Raw genomic sequence first — 16,686 nt, forward strand, 5'->3', positions numbered from 1 at the left:
ACAGGAGACCATTTAGTTGTTCAGTAAAATTCCATAAACATCTGAGAGTTTGGATTTTTCATTTCCTGCAACTTGACTATAAGATAGTTGGAGAAGGTCCTGTATCCAGCTCCTCTTTTCTCACTTTCCTATTAGTGCTGAAATCTTCTCTACACCCAAACTGATTCCTCTTAGGCTACATATCAATTCCATGAACTAGCAACTATCCCAGTTTGAAAGGCAATCTCAAGCCTAGTTCCTGATATGATGAGCAACTATGGCACCACTGACTGAATAGGTTTGGTGAGAATTCATACGGTGAAGACATCAAGTAAGCCCCATAGGGATTCCTGATACAGGAAAATACTTAAGTGCTCAGCCTTTCTGGATTGTTGGCAATGAAAAACACACACCAAACTATTTTGTTTCTCAGACACCACGGCTCATGGAAAAACTAACTGAAATACTAAACACTTTTTTATGCTTCCTTAGCTTTTTTGTCATTACTGTTGATAAGTTTATTTCTCCAGAAGTTAAGACCTGTCATATTTCCAGCCTCAGTCAGACAAGTTATTTCAGCTACTCATTACACAGTGAAGTATTCACTTCACTGACCTGTGTAACTTTTCATCCTGGTCCAACCATATTTATTTTAGTTTCACAGGCAGCATGACATCTCTTTTCATGTAGATTTCTATACTGAGCTTTGAAATTTGAATGTTACCCTTCAGTTCCAAAATTGCAACCCTTTTCTTCATAATTGTCTGTGTTCAATGATTTCATTTTATCCTTCAATGAGGTAAGAGGAGACCATTTGTTTTATATGCTACAACAAATATTCTGAAATCCTTTCGTACTATTAGTCAGAGAGTCTTTTAAAATATCTACCACTATGTACAAAGAGTCCTGGCTAACTTCAAGTACTTTTATTGCCCCATAAAACTTCAGATATGCTGATTACTGAAATACATGGTAGATGTTCCATGAGGAAATATGATGAATTAGACTTCTGATGCCATGCAAAAAGAAATTTGTATTTTGTTCTTTCCCTTTGATCACCCTGTAAGGACTGACATCTCTACGATGCTCTTAGTAACAGTTTATCTAACCAAGAAAATTTAAGAGACAGTTTTAATATGAAGAGTAATGTTTTCTGAAGAGCACCCTGATAGGATTTTCAGATCCATCTGAATCTTCAAAGAATTTACACTTGAGACATAAAGTTATACATGTCAAAATGGTAAATAATTTTTAATTTGGTTTCCTCCCAGCTAAAGAGCTGAATAAAAAGTCATTCAGTTGAGTGGTAGGATGCTCCTTTATTCGTATTTATCCTGAGAAAAAATCTGTCACAGAATTTTTAAAGCAATGTTTTAATTCAGTTGCTTAGAGCAAAATTTCTTACAGGAATGCTTCTGTGACCTTTTAAGTCCAACACTCATTTTAAGCTTTGTCTGGTTGCATATAAGCCTATTCCTAAGACAGAGGCAAATATTCTTTTAAATTATTTGGCACTTTAACCAATATTGAGAATGTTTTTCTTCTTATTAAAAATTTAGCAATGCAGAAAGTCCAAATAAGAATCAGACCCCTCAAGAGGGATACAGGGCAGGGAGCACTGAAAGGACAAGTCAGTCTATACCTGAGACTGAATTCTGTTTTTCTGATGACTTTGTCAGTTTTCTGATGATTTTGTCAAATTTCTGATGATTATCTGAATCTTTTGGATTCTACTGTATTTCATTCACTGCTCTCTCTAGGATGTGTTTTAACTGAAGCTCTAGGCAGTGCCCTAAAAGACTTTTCTTTTGCTCAAGTTTTATGTTAGGATAAAAAGCTAAGCTTACTTTTTGAATTTGAAACAAACTTGATCTCTCCACATCTCAATGTTAATAAAGGAGCTCTTCTAAGTTTACTGCAAATATAGTCAATGAAAATGTTTCCACCCAATGTAAACAGTTAACTTGGTCAACCCTTTACTAAAATTTGAGGTATGTCCCTAAGGAAGTGAACAATTCAGTCTGTTTAATAGTGAGACAGAGGCCTCTCTAGATTTGCAAAGGAAGCCTGAGGCATTCCTCTATCCACTGATAGCACAGAGAAAAATGATGCAGGGCTGTCAGGTTCCTACATCTACTTGGGATCCAGTCTGTTTTTGCTCTGAGAGTGAAATTTGCATTCCTGGATAGACAGTGGCTCATGTTCAGTGGAAAGAATAAAGGAGACTCTTGCCCAGTATACTCCGCTGTTTTGGGAACCTGCTGGGGTGTGGAGATGAATTCAAACCCTCCCACACAGGGCAAAGTCTACATTTTCACCCTCCCTCTTCCTTCCAAAAAAGTCTTAGACCTAGGAAGTGGCAGCACCACCACCAACAGGGAAGTTCATTAGGTCCTGATCATCTCTGGCTTTTCTGGAGGATATGGGCAGAATATTGATACCTGATCTCATTTACCTGGATCTCAGCAATGTTCTAGGCAGGAGACAGGCTCTTTTCTCCTACAAAAGGAGCCTTTTGGACTTTGCATGGGTAGAGAAAGCAAGGAAGTTAGGAAACTTTCAGTATGATATGCAAGGTGCCTGATTCTCTGATGGCTGCATCCTGTCTCAGTGTAAGCAGGTCTTAGGTAGTGGGACAAGCAGGCATTTGGTGTCTAGAGCTCTCACTTACTCCTTGTATAGTCAGTGGACACAGAAATGCTCATTTGAAGGAAAAATGAGATCTCAGATGGACTATTTGCCTACTGGAAATATTTGCCTTTCTTCATCAACTGCAGAAGAATCCTAGAGAATCCATGCTGCAAATGGCAGTGTTCAAACAAGTGCCTAAATTTTAGTAGGAAGAATTCAGCACATTGGTGAATCATTGGAACTGATTTTTTCATTATTTTATTTTACATTTTCCTATTTAAAATAGGTTTTCTGGATTGTTTCCCAACCTATGTCATAAACAAAAAGCTAAATTTATGGAGAAACTGAGAATCAAGTATATTCCTACTGTAACTTGATTAGCAACAATGGACAAGTCTTAATTCCACATAATTCATCCATAAGATGTTTTCAAGTGTGGTGCCTACACAGCTATAGTACCAGATTTTCAGTCATCCCTGGCCAGAGTCACCTTCCTTTCAAGGCCTACGAGGCAGCTTTCCCTATCCTCTGACAGTCTACAGATGACACTGAGAATGCTCACAGAGAATTAGTCTGGAAAATTCTCTGCTCAAAGTCAGAGAAAGAGCAGCCTCCCCTCCTTGTAAGAAAATCTTTGGGTCTGACTTATGCTTTTGCCAGCATTCTGTTTATGCTCAGCTCCAGGCTCTTAGTTAGAAGTGGGATTTGACCCATTATCTGTAGGCCTAAGACTTTGTGTTTTTTCTCTGATGCAAAAATGGCCCCTGAACATCTTTCAGTCTCAGTACTGTAGAAATGCTGCAAATTTTCAAATGGATGAGATACTTTAACCTCATTAATTAATCCTGTTACATTAAGAACAATATGCCACTAAAACTACTTGGAAGATGATGATTAGACAAAATATTTAATGGAGGCTGGTGTGGAAGTACAGTCAGTTTTGGTTGGTGTTTCTGGCAGTAGCTTTTTCAAGAGACACAGAGTCCCCTCCACAACCAGTGATTTAACCCACTTTTTTCTTTGAGAACAGTAGGTTTGGAAAGCCCATATAAAGTAGGAGAGTGTCTTTATGTCTATTTTTCATTCACATATTTACTTCTACAGAAAACTTGGGAAGACACTTTAAGACACCATAAACACCAGTCAGACAATGAATGACTGCACAAAAACAATAAATAATTACCTTCAAGTGTTTCTCCCTCTCCGGAAAGGGCGTCTCCTGCTCCAGAGGCATACAAGGCAGACACAGTCAGTGTATACCTAGTGGCTTGGTCCAAGCCTTTCAGCACTTTAGAGGTGGTGTCACCTTTCACAGTCACTTCCTTAGTTTCACCTCCTGTGACTGGAGTGTACGTTATAAAGTACTGCTGCACCTTGCCAGGAGCAGCACTCCAAGACAGCTTCATTGTTGATGTCGTAGCATCAGAAACTCTCAAATTTCTTGGATTTCCTCGGACTGCACATGTCAAAAGATTTTGGAAACAAGTTGAAGCAAGCCTAATTTCTTGGTTTATCTGTTAGGTTACCACTACATAGGGTTTTATGCTAAAAAATAATTCCTCAGTATGCTGCACCAATGCTGCTACAGTGTACCCTTAGTGTAATCAGGACTGTACAATCCTATCCCCACCCTCCTTAGGTAAAAATGCCCAATAAAATCAACTTAATTTTTTTTCCCTGTTAAAGCAGGCTCAGTCCTGGAGCACTTATACATACTAGCACCTAAGGATATGCTCAGATTCAACAAAGATCCATGTTGAAGTCACTGTCTTCAGAATCAAGTCAAAGATGACAAATGATATGTGAAATTAACATATTTTGGTTTACTAAAGAGGTCTTTTTGATGGTAACTTTCATGGGCCAGTGAAATTTCAACAATGATCAGGACATTCGTACTCTCTGTACTCTCTGGATTTAGTTAAATAAGGCACGATACATGTTAAAGGATCATGCATTTTCACATACATTAAATCTACAGTGATAACTTGAGAAAATGAAATGTTTCATCAATTCCTTGCTAAACATTCAGCACAAAGTGCAAGCAGGGTCCGAATTTGCTCAAAAGGTATATAAGGTATATAATTTATATCATTGACCATATGAAGAATCATGGGGACAATTAATTAAAACATTCGAGTAGATTCTTCGCCCAATTTACCTTGCCATATCAGGTTCAAGATACTGTATTTTAAAATTAAATATTGCAATTTTGATAAATTCTATTGTCTCAAGTTATCTCTTAGCTAGGCTTGGGCAATGTTATAACTGTGTTCATCTAGGATGATACATATGGACTGTATGGTTTATTCTCTTTTCAGTATGAATATGTCAACATGCAGCAAGTTTTTCTCATGCTTACTGTGTTAACAGCATTGATCATGTACCTTCATCAGTTTTTGCATATCCATTCAATGAATTCCCAGGCCCAGACTGATACTCAGGAATAACAGACACTTCATATCTTGTATCTTGGATCAAATTCTGCAGAGTAGTTGATCTATCATTTGCTGAGACAGTCACTTGTCTCCTTTCTCCTCCAGTAAGTGGTCTATAAACAAGCCTGTACCGTAGGACATTTCCTGGAGCTGGAGTCCAACCAACTACAAAGCTATCAGTAGTTTCATCTGTTATCCTTAAGTTTCGAGGAGCACCTTTAACTACAAAGAATATACACATGTCAGTTGTAAATATTTGCCTTTAGTGAAGCAGTATCCAAAGCAAAACCAAGCCAACCATTCTGTTAGCTCATCCAGTTTTACCAAAACTGTTTATATTGCCCTCCCATTGCTTTAGGATACACACACCTTTAGTCATTTCTGAAAATTTAGGGTCAGAGTTACATTCAGCAGTGGAACAAAGTTGTCCCCAAAAGTACATTCATCCCAGTTTATACAACTGCTTCTGAAACTTAAGACAGTCTGACTGTGTTTAGCGGTAACAGTAGAACTGAACTGTGTAAAGAAACATTTGGGCATAGTGAGGAAACTTCTTAACAAAACAAATAGTATAATTTTCCTTGCTGTGGCCATTTGCTTCTGCACCACTTCCATTTACAGGTGTTTGTCAGATACACCTGACTACATACAGGCAGCTATCCTATTTGAAAGAACAAACAAAGAAAAACAAAAAAAAAAACCCACCAAACCAATTCTATTTCTTTGACTATTTCAAACCAAAAATATATTCATTGCAATATGAGTTGCATCTAATGTTTAAAGAAGGTTTCTGAATTTAGTCTCTAACTCAAAGAAATAGTTTTTTATCCTAGAAACTAAAGAAAAACTGTGGTGAATTCTTTAACCTAGCCTGGTCCTTGAAAAAAGACACAGCAGTTCAGATGAACTCAGTGGGCACATGAAACAAGACTTGACTCTTCCAACAGACATAAAGATCTGCTGTACTACACACTGCTTGGCAATATGTAGCATTGTCACTTAGGGAAAAAAAGTTCTGTTTTTTTGTTGTTGACTATCTATATTCCATAAGTATTGTTCTTCAAAGTTAAGAGTGAAGTAACTAATCCTAGTTTTAAAAAAAGAAACTTGCTTTCTGTTAATCAGAAACGCAATACTCAACTTCAAATCCTTTAAAAGCCTGAAACCAAAGTTAATTGCCAAGAAAGCCATCTGGCTCAAACTGTTAGCTAGATCTGCATGGAGAGCTGCTGATGTTTACGTGACCGTAGAAGAACTCTGTCTTCTCAGACGTGCTGGGATATCATCAGATCACAATGTTAACAATTATTTAAGGTAGTATCAGTTACAAATGGGAAGACAGATTATTTTTATTAAAGCTTTTTCTTCTGTCCCTTACGCATACAAGCTCCATGTTCTATCAGTCAAGAGTTTTTCTGTTTTCCTAAGGGAAAATTATGTGTGGCCAAAATATTCTGACTGGTACAGTCATGGAAATGTGCACACTGACAATGAAACCTGTATCTTCCAAACTTAACATCCAAGCTAAGCTATTTTATAAGTGTTTATTTCTATCAGTCTTAAGAGGAATGAGCAATTAACAAATCTTCATGCTGTTTCTTTTGCTCCCTTGGAACCATTTATGTCACCAAAGGTCACAAATGACAGCATGGAATAATGAAAAAAAGTAGATCGATATTTTTAAAAGCATGATTTAGAGTAGACTGAGTATTCAACTACTGGAATAGAAAATCAAATCTACTGTCATGCTGTTCTTTTCAATCAGGAGAAATGCATTATGGCAACTCCATCATGAAAAATTAAAGCTACCATGCTTAAATTTACAGCCATTGATCACATAAAACACATATTGACATCAATGGCAGTTTTGAATCAGTTGTTGGATCAGACCAAGGAATTTCTGATAAAAAACCCAGTTAACCAAAACTCAAGCTCCTTTAAGCCTATTGTATGTAAACCAAAACTTCTGATAGTGTTAAATTATATGTAGACATAGCAAATTGCATAGGCACACATTTGTCTTTAAATGCATCTAAGTCAACATGCATTCCTGCATCAGTCATAATTATTAAATAGAGTAGAATAGAACAGAAGAGCTCAGTTGGAAAGGATCTACAATTTTCATCTAGTTCAACTTGAGTCTATATTGACAATAATTCATGCCACCGAATTTAATATTGAGAACACACTACTTCATTTGAAAGGAGGCCACTGCAGAAACACAGCATCCATCCAACGTTCAGGAAAAATAAAGTCCAATCTTGGCAGCTTAATGGTTGCATATAATTGGAATTTTAAATCTTTACTGAATGCATTGAGATACAATAATGTTTATTCTCATCCTGCATGGCAGTACAGCTCCTCAGCCTTATTTGGCTGTTCTTCATTTCCTCATTTACCCATCCTCCAGCTAAGCAAATTCTTATTTGAACATATGACTCCCTTGTGTCTGAGAATAATGAGAATCCTACCTTCTAAGGTGGTTTCCTCTCCATCCAAGGGAGGGCCATCACCATCTTCATATTCAGAAATCACACTGACTGTGTAAGTAGTTTCAGGTAGTAAGTTGGTGAGAACTGAGCTAGTACTTGAAGCTGGCACTGAAACAATGAATTCATCTCCACCGACTGCTACTTTATATTTAATGAGATAGGACAAAACCTCTGATCCTGCTGGAGACCAGCTCACTTTGAAACTCTCTGATGTTATGTCAGAAAAGACCATGTTCTTTGCAGGTACATAAGCTGTATGGAAATAAAAATGCACATGTGAGGCATACTTGCCAGATATGTTAAACACAAAATTTCTAAAATAAATAATAAATGTTCCTCAATAATTTGATTTATTCTAATTGAATAGATATTTCGTTGCATGTGCACAGTGTCTGTTTTCTATATTTGCTTATATCTATCAAATTTCAAGAAGATCATATCTAGGTTGCCTAAAATCTTTCAACAGTGAATAGAAGCACCAACTCTAGATCAAATGAAAATGGTCCATCTAGAAAAAAATGTGTTTATGAAAACTTAATTTAGAATCTGATGATCAAGTTGGGTTTCCTATTTCATATGTCCGATGAACAGCAATAACATAACGTTCTCAATGAAAACTAAAAATTGTTGTGATTTTTTTCAGATCTAGATTAGAAGTAAGACAAAATAAAAACCAATATTTTTTCAGGAATGAGGTCAAAGGGGAAACAAGGAATTTTACATGAGGCACAAACACAAATCTGACATCCCGGGCTTGTTTTGGTTGGCCTAGTCAGCCTAACAGTGGGGATCTTAAAACTGTTTGAGCCCTCTAAAACAAAGGCTGCTTTACTGGTTTGTTCCTCAAAGCTATCCTGAAACAAAAGAATTAGTTTTAAAGACAGTGGGGCTTTCAACACTGGGGATCCTTCAATGTTAGTGTCCTACTAAACATAGGTAGGGACACTGTGGATCCAATTAATCATAAGTAACTTTATCTGACTAAAAGCTGGCCATTTAGAAATCTTTTGAATGTTAAACATTATCTATGCTGGCCTAATTTGGATGCATGTGAAGACTTTCATGTGCTACTTCATTTCAGTCTTTGCAGTTAGATTGCAATCACTACCACCTAGCATCTGCTGTCTCAAGCTGTCTTGCCTAAGCCCGTTTCAGAGGGCCATTAATTTTACCCTAAAATTAATTAAATTGCCCTCTAGAGTGCTGGAATTACTTTGTTGCCTTTGAACACCTAAAAGACAAGCTTAGACTTGTCACCTCATTTTGTAGAGCTAAAAAAAGAATGTCCTGGTAACATTTTACCCAAGACATTGAGTGCAAAAGCAGAGCCTATCCACTAAGGTCATTCCAATAGACACGCATTTTATTAGCTTTTTAGATACCTAGCAGAGTTGGGGGAAAAAAATTCTCCAATAGTTTTTTCATTTCCATTTATCCACTAATTTCAACTGTTGCTTTTAATATGTTTGAAAATGAGCAGCAAATTCCCAGTTATTAAAATTGTCATTTGTTTATGGCCAATTTCATCAAAATAAATTCTTTAGTTAACTATAAGCACAAAACTGGTTCAGATCCTTTTGTCATTACATTTTCTGCATTCCTGTAAGTAATAGCAGTTACTTACATTTTCTCCTTATAGCAGCCAGTTCCTGCTCAATTCGTAGGCAGACAGATTGTGTAAGTTCAAACGATATTCTTTGAAAAGCATCAAAATCTTCCACTGTGTAAACATGGGTTTCCGCAGGAGGTGATGCAATTGCTTCCAACTCTGTACGCACTGCATCCTTCACACCAACTGCAAATATTTCTACATCTGCATCCCTCAGCTTTATTGCAGGTTCTTTAAAAGCATCTGACGATTTTCCATCAGTGATAAGAATCATGACTCTCGGCACATTTGGTCTTGATCCTTTGCTGGTAACAAATACTTTCTCCCTCACATACGTCATTGCTTTGCCTGTGTTGGTAGATCCACCTCTGTAGGGGAAGGTGTTAATAGCCTGAATTATGTCTTCCACTCTGTTGTATCTGTTCAAAGAAAACTCCATATGGGGATCTCTGCTATACTGGACAAGACTTATCTGTACTTTTCGAGGTGATATCTCAAAGCTTTTAACTAACACTTCCAAAAAGGCTCTTACTTTTACAAAATTGGCAATACCAATGCTGTAGGAACCATCCACTAAAAACACAACATCAGCTTTTACATCCACACCACGTGAGCATTCTGCAAAGAAAAAGAATAACCATTGTAAACAGATTTTCAATAACCACATAGCATTACAATCACATCTGTAGTTCATGTATTACACAACTGCTTATAAACATAACAAACTATGCTAAGCAAAGCTTTTTCTCAAAAACAATAAAGGTATGATATTAAAACATGCATCAGAGATTTCATCAATGAAAAGCTACAATTTGAAAATAAGGTAGTGTCTCCAAACTCACCCACTTGAACTTTTACTTGTTGTGTTTTTTCCATTATTGTTATTGGCTCACTGGGGGTCAGTCCTTTCATTGCATAAACATTAATTTGATATTCTGTGTCTGGAGAGAGATCTTTAACATTCAGAGCAGTAGTCTGAGGGCCCACACTCAGTACATGTTGTTTTCCCCCAGCTATCATTGGAATGAACTGCAGACGATAGCCAGTTATTTGGCTTGTGGATGGATCCCAAGTGATTCTAACAGACTTTGAGGAGATCTGAGTGGCCACCAGATTTGAAGGAGGCTCCACCACTGAAAGAAATCAAAAGCAAACCCAGAATATTAGTTACAATTATAAACATATTTTCTTAAGAGGTTTTTTTTCTGGAATAAGTTTCGTTATCTTTGCTTGATCTTTAATAAAAATCACTTTTTGGGGCTTTTTAAAGCATAAATAAACAGAAATGAATTACAGGACAGTCCAAATGAGACATCAGTGAGAGAGCAAAAATATGAACAATGCATTTATGGTCCCCTAGGTATAGCAGAAGTTCCAGGAGAAATGCTGCCCTGCTCTAAAACTGCTTCAACCAAAAGTGAAAGCTACACTCACAGAAACACAGTAGAAAGTGTGAAAAATGCAGAGTACTAGGACAGCAGAGTCATCTCTACTGCCATTTTTGTCAAAGAATAACTAGTTACTTAAAACCTTACAGGGCCAGAAAGCCTCAGTGATCCAGCTTCATGTCTTTGTTTTCCCCACATTCTTCAGTTTTCATGCTTTGGTTCTTAATCTATTACATATTCTGACCCTTCACCAAGCAGGTTTTTTCCTTTTAATACATTTTTCCACTGAAGTGATGCATGTGTCCAAACTCACTCTGATAACTGCATATCACTGTGCTGCCTTTGAAACAATGGAATAATGGAGCTATTCCAAATCTACATCACATACTCTGTTATCCTGCATTTAAAGACACAAAACTGAGACCAGTTGCAAATAAAGCAAAGGAAGTAGGGATAGCCTCTTCAATAGACATTGGAATAAACTGAAGCTATAAATACATTTTAATAAAGTGTCTCACCTTCTTCTCCACTAACCAGTTCACCTAGTTGTTCATCAACACCAGAGCACACTTGCAAGATAATTTCATTCTGTATATCCACAATTCCATCAAAATTAGCCACATTGAACACATGCTTCAGTGAAGGCTGAGATGCAATTAATTTGAGTTCCTTTGCATCTGCTGCTTTGATACCTAGAAGTTGCAATAGACAGGACTGTGTTAAGTAGCTATAAAATACAGACACCTGTGAATGTATTCATGGAGTATCAAAACATCCTGGGGTAAAGCTGAGTTTAAATTAGTTCTGCCTTCTGTCAGGATCAATAATCAAACTACAAAATAATGATTAATGCAATGAGGTGGCAGATGCACTTTTCAACCAGGGAAAATAATGTGGTATAAGTGAAGAATGAGGCCAAGGTTGAAACTATGCTAGTCAGTCATATTAATCTCCATTAGGAACTACGTAATTACTGTCAATTTAACACAACTGGTACGTTCCACTCTGGAGGGCAAAAATGACCCATTTCAAGGCATACACATGAAGAAGGGGCATAGTGAAATTCTTCGAACACACAGTCTGCGAAGCCTATAAATTAACTTTTTATGAAAGTTAATCTCTCAATCATTAGAAAAACTCAACATACCCAAGGAAAAAACTTCAACTCCTATGTTGCGAAGCTCTCTTGCAGGAATTTCTACATCATCTTGAGCTTTTCCATCAGTAATGACAATTGCTACTTTGGGAAAGCCTTTTCTTGCTCCAGCAGACTCAGTGAAGGTGTTTTGAACAAGGTAATCAATAGCCTCACCTAAAACCAACATCACAAGTTGTGTTTTATTAGACTTGCACAAACTAGGATTTAAAGCAAATTTGAACTATGACATGAAATGCTCAATAAACATCTATGTGGGAAATCTGTACCTGTCATGGTGTTGCCACCTTTGTAAGGTATCCTTTTAATTGCATCAATAAGATCACTTCTTCTGAAGTACTGATTTAAATTGAACTCTGTTCTTGTATCTGAACTGTACTGAACAACTCCAACTCTCGTCTTTTCTTCCCCAATGTCAAAAGCTGATACAAGGGCAACCATGAAGTCCAGAATATATCCAAAGTTATTTCTTCCTACACTCCATGAACCATCTACCAGGAAAACTAAATCTGTCATTGCACTTATGGAGCATTCTGGAACACAACAGGGAAAAAAAGAAACCAACTCTATTAGCAAATGAGCAATTGCATTCTTACAAATCAGAGAGAAATGTCTAATGGAAACTTAGTAGGTAAAAGCCAAAGCAAACAGATATTTAAAAGATTGGTCTTATCTGGGATATCATGCTTGGGGAAACATTATGCACCTAAGAACACCCGTATGGGTTTTCTAACGGCCATTATCAAAAGGGAACTGCTTTGAGACACCTCTCATGCTAATCCACAAGATCTGTTATGCCACAACAGATGAAAACACCCATATAAGTCTTTTTACAATGATTTGATGTTACAGAAAAAATTTGTTACCACTCGTGCCTTGCATCTTTATTTCCCGATTATAGCTGCACAGGCTCTTCTGCAAAGCCTTTTATCCACAGCACAACACTTTTCGTAAATAGGACCAAGACACTCATGGACTTGCTCAGGTTAGTTGCATGAAATCCTTAGTTTCAGTACCAACTTTGCACCTTAATCTTTCAATGCAGCTAATAAATTCCTTCTATCCCAGTCCCTAAACAAGTGTTCTTAGCTCTGCAGGTTAAATTACAGGCTAAATGTTTTACAGGCTAAATTTTTGGTAGGTAACACAGAAACGCAGTTTAACTTTGTGGGGTGCTAGAGCTAGATTTCAGGTAAGATAAATGTATAAGTTGAAAGGCAAAACACCTTACTTTGTAATTGAGCCTCAATGTTCTTTTCCTCTGGTATCCCTGGGCCGCCTGTCTGAACTATACAAAGCACAACATAGACAGAATTAATGGGGGAAATAGGGTTAAATTTTTAAACATCAGAGGAAAGCACATAAGCAATTAGAGACACACATCTGACAAGCCTCAGAACATGAAAACATAAATTCAGGTTGTGAACATATCACCTGTACTTACAGATTTGACAACACAGTATTCAGGGTGACACAAAATACAGAAAATGTAAATATCTAAGAATCCTCTGTATTTGTACTTCTTGTACAGTCATTTCCTGAAAATTAACTGCAACATGCCTGGAAGAAATACCAATATTACCCCTCTCTAACACCTAGGGGAATTAATAATTAGTAATTTTCCCATGGTTCTCTGTGAAGCCTGAGACATGAGACAAAACGTGTCACAGAAGAGAGTCTGCTGTGCATTTTTATTTAATTAAATTTATTTTATGCTTTTTAAATTATTAATACAAATTATTAAAGCTCAAATTCAATATTTTAGTGTGCATTGAGGTATATTGTGTCACATTTTATTATTATTTGATGAATATAATTTGCTTTCTCACACAGGATGCCAGTCCAATTCATTTGTTACTGAGGTCAGTGATGATCTTCCCCTTGACTTCAGCAGATGCAATTTATAGGAAGTAGATATAACTCAAAAACCTCAGTGGCTTCCTGCCAAGAATACTATAGAGGTTGGCAGACACTATATCCATGTTATTATCCTTTGATCTCTTGCAAATTTTCTCTGCTTCTACTAGGATTAAGGGAAAAAGGCTGTTTAGACAGCTCCATCGGAGGAGAGTTTAGGTATGTGGCAATTTTGTTGGAGAACTGGATCAAAGTCAAGTTTTGTGAATGACCCCTCAGTTATCTTAATCGGCTTTCTAACTGTATTGCAGCTACTTACTTGTCAGCTGGCCAAAAACAGGTAGACTCTCCTCTCTGTCATCATATGAAGCTATTGATACAACATACTCTACATCAGGTATAAGATCTGATATGACAGTTTGGGTAGTGCTAGGTGAAAGAGTAAATTCTTTAGTAGGTCCATCTGCAATAAATATATAAAACACTCAATGCAGCCTTAAAAACCAGTAATATTGATAAGCTGATTGTAAAACAAAATGCAACAGACAATAATCTATCTCAAACCCAATGACAATTTTAGAATTATACACTTTCTGTTTTCATAAAGTATAAATATTGAAACATGAAACTTCAAGCTAATGTGCCTTCAATAGTGAATAAAATTACTAAAGTGTTTAATCAATTCCAGGAAATTTGAAACTTGAAATGCACGTACAAAATGTACTATCATCTAACAAATCATGTCCTGTTCTGATTCAATATCACTTTTACACTGATTATTTCTCAAAGTGAAATAGAATAATGGCTGTCTTACACAGCATAATACAATTCTTGAACTTCAATGTCAAAGCATAGAAAAGGAGCAGAGTGATGAGTCTACCTTCTTATTGCTCCTTGCAAAGCAAAGGCATCCAAAACTTGTTACTTGCAGCTCCAAAATGGTAAACACTACGGCAAGAATAGCTCTAGCTTGGAAGAATCACTGTTTTTCCTGTATGCCCTTTGCTGCTATCCACACTTGATCACAAACCTCCAAAAGATTTTAACAGCTACTCTCACACCTAAGTTAGATATAGGTGAAAATAAACTAACGTTTCAAAACATGTAATCACATAAAAAATTTTGACAGAACTCACCATTTGTTGGAACCACAGTTATTCTGTAACCCACTATTGCATCTGGTGGCCTTTTCCATGACATTTGAACATTATGTTCATCTATAATTGTAAAATTCAAGTCTGATGGTGGGTTAACTGCAAAAGATTTATACCAGGTAGGTGTTTAAAAGCTTGAACAAGTTTTGGCAAATGAATAAATAAAACAATGTTGAGCAAAGCTTACTAAAATTGTCTTTGCATAAATTTGTTTCCAACAAATATAAAGATATGTTGTTGGAAAAAGAGTAAAATAAAAGCTGACAAAAATATGACAAAACATCAAAGAGTATATGCATTACAGAGGACAGCACAGAACATGTTTCTTGAGTTGCCAAGACATTCAAGAATGGCCAGCAAAATCAAGCACAATAGGAAACACATTTGGATACATGTACAATGAGTTCACAGATAATCACCACATATGCAAACGTTTCACATAACAATTAAAGGAAATTTTTTTACATGCTGGGTGCAATCTGTAGAAGCATGCCAAATCACAACCTGCTTACAATATCATGAGATCATTTAGGATGTGGAGAACACAGTACTCTTCTTAATTAAACATCAAATTAAGCTTTTAAGATATAGTCTCTGCATATGATATTTCTCATCAATTTCACTGAATCTGGAAACTTGGCAGAGCAAAGAAATAATTTAAATACAGGAAAAGATTGGATATTTAACGTTCAGTAAAACAATTTCTGTTAGGGTCTAGATGCGAATATACATGCAAAATGTATATCAGTAATAATGATACACTGATGTATCATTATATTTCAAAATATGGAGAACTCCACCCCTTTGTTCCTAGAAGCCACTAAAGTGACATACTTTGCATGTAACAACAAAGGATTCAGGAACTAAGGGGCTAATAAATGGCGTTAGTAATAGTTGCAATTTGCCAAAATATTCGAGCTGATGCAAAGTTCACAAAAATAAAATTCTACCTGTTTACACCAGATTTATGTACAATTTCAAAGGTGTAAACCATTGTTTTCATGTTCCCTTTGCAGCAGGTGTACCCATACTAATAGTGGCATTTTAACATAAAATGCCAGTATGGTTCCAAACAACACAATGGTTAATTATGAAAAGACAACATCAAAATATATTTAAGGACATTTATTTTACAGAATTTATAGAAAATGGCAAAGAGGGCACCAGTGAACTGAACAAATGACTGCAAATAAAACTTGTAGGAGCTGATGACAGAAGTAACTGAACAGTACAGAAAGAAATAGTTTACACACGCTAATTTGCAGCATCATGCATATGTAAATGAAATGTTGATTATTGGTTTTTTAGCTTCCCACAATGGACAAAGCCTCCATGTACAAGGTTCATTACACAAAGACGTTTCATAAATATTTTATAATGATATTCTCTTTGTAAAATTGTCATGCTTATTCATGCAGTATTTTACTGACTCACTGTCAGTGCATGGTAGGTGTATTATATATTATTGTTTAAATAGGTCTAAAAAGTAAGATTAGATCCAGCCATACTTTCCTCAACTACTAGTGAGAGAGTTTTGCAGGCATTTTTAAAAGACAGATCTTCTGTTTCATAGAAGATCTCCATCATATGTCAGATTTCTTGTCAGATTTGAATATCATTGTAAAAGCAGATAAAGAAGTAAATGCTAGAATGTTTAATTATGAAAAGACACTGTCCAATTACAAAGAGTAAAACTGAGATTAAAAAAATGGCGTTTTTTTCTTTTTAGTTTTCTGTAATTTCCAACCATAGGATAATATGGCTTTATAATACCGATACAATAAATAACAGTAGTGCTGAAGTAAATGTTATTTTTCCTGTTGTCCATACACAGGCAGTGAGATTAGACCATTAACTGCATGCACAGTTTATTCATCATTCAGTTTATGAGTATCACAATGCTAGAGATGGCAAGGTAGTTACTTAATATCAAAATCATGCAACATGTGTTAATAGTAAAATACATTTAGATGATAAGAATATCA

General features: G+C 36.2%; 1 protein-coding gene across 5 annotated transcripts in view; it reads right to left on the minus strand.

Moving 5' to 3' along the window:
- The window catches only part of COL12A1 (collagen type XII alpha 1 chain), a 101,371-nt gene that overhangs the window by 75,363 nt on the left and 9,322 nt on the right, over positions 1 to 16,686 (minus strand). For 4 of the 5 annotated variants that reach the window (XM_048297227.1, XM_048297226.1, XM_048297229.1 and 1 more), the window contains exons 3-13: positions 14,684 to 14,800; positions 13,867 to 14,010; positions 12,922 to 12,978; positions 11,960 to 12,223; positions 11,682 to 11,846; positions 11,053 to 11,226; positions 9,989 to 10,279; positions 9,162 to 9,764; positions 7,517 to 7,789; positions 4,995 to 5,267; positions 3,794 to 4,066 (exon numbers count right to left, since the gene is read on the minus strand). The exons of the other annotated variant lie outside the window; for it this stretch is intronic. In XM_048297227.1, coding sequence (XP_048153184.1) covers positions 3,794 to 4,066; positions 4,995 to 5,267; positions 7,517 to 7,789; positions 9,162 to 9,764; positions 9,989 to 10,279; positions 11,053 to 11,226; positions 11,682 to 11,846; positions 11,960 to 12,223; positions 12,922 to 12,978; positions 13,867 to 14,010; positions 14,684 to 14,800 — 2,634 coding nt within the window. The remainder of the gene's footprint in view (positions 1 to 3,793; positions 4,067 to 4,994; positions 5,268 to 7,516; positions 7,790 to 9,161; positions 9,765 to 9,988; positions 10,280 to 11,052; positions 11,227 to 11,681; positions 11,847 to 11,959; positions 12,224 to 12,921; positions 12,979 to 13,866; positions 14,011 to 14,683; positions 14,801 to 16,686) is intronic. 5 annotated transcript variants of the gene reach the window in all.

Source organism: Corvus hawaiiensis, chromosome 3 (genome assembly GCF_020740725.1).
Source record: "Corvus hawaiiensis isolate bCorHaw1 chromosome 3, bCorHaw1.pri.cur, whole genome shotgun sequence".
Taxonomy (NCBI): Eukaryota; Metazoa; Chordata; class Aves; order Passeriformes; family Corvidae; genus Corvus; species Corvus hawaiiensis.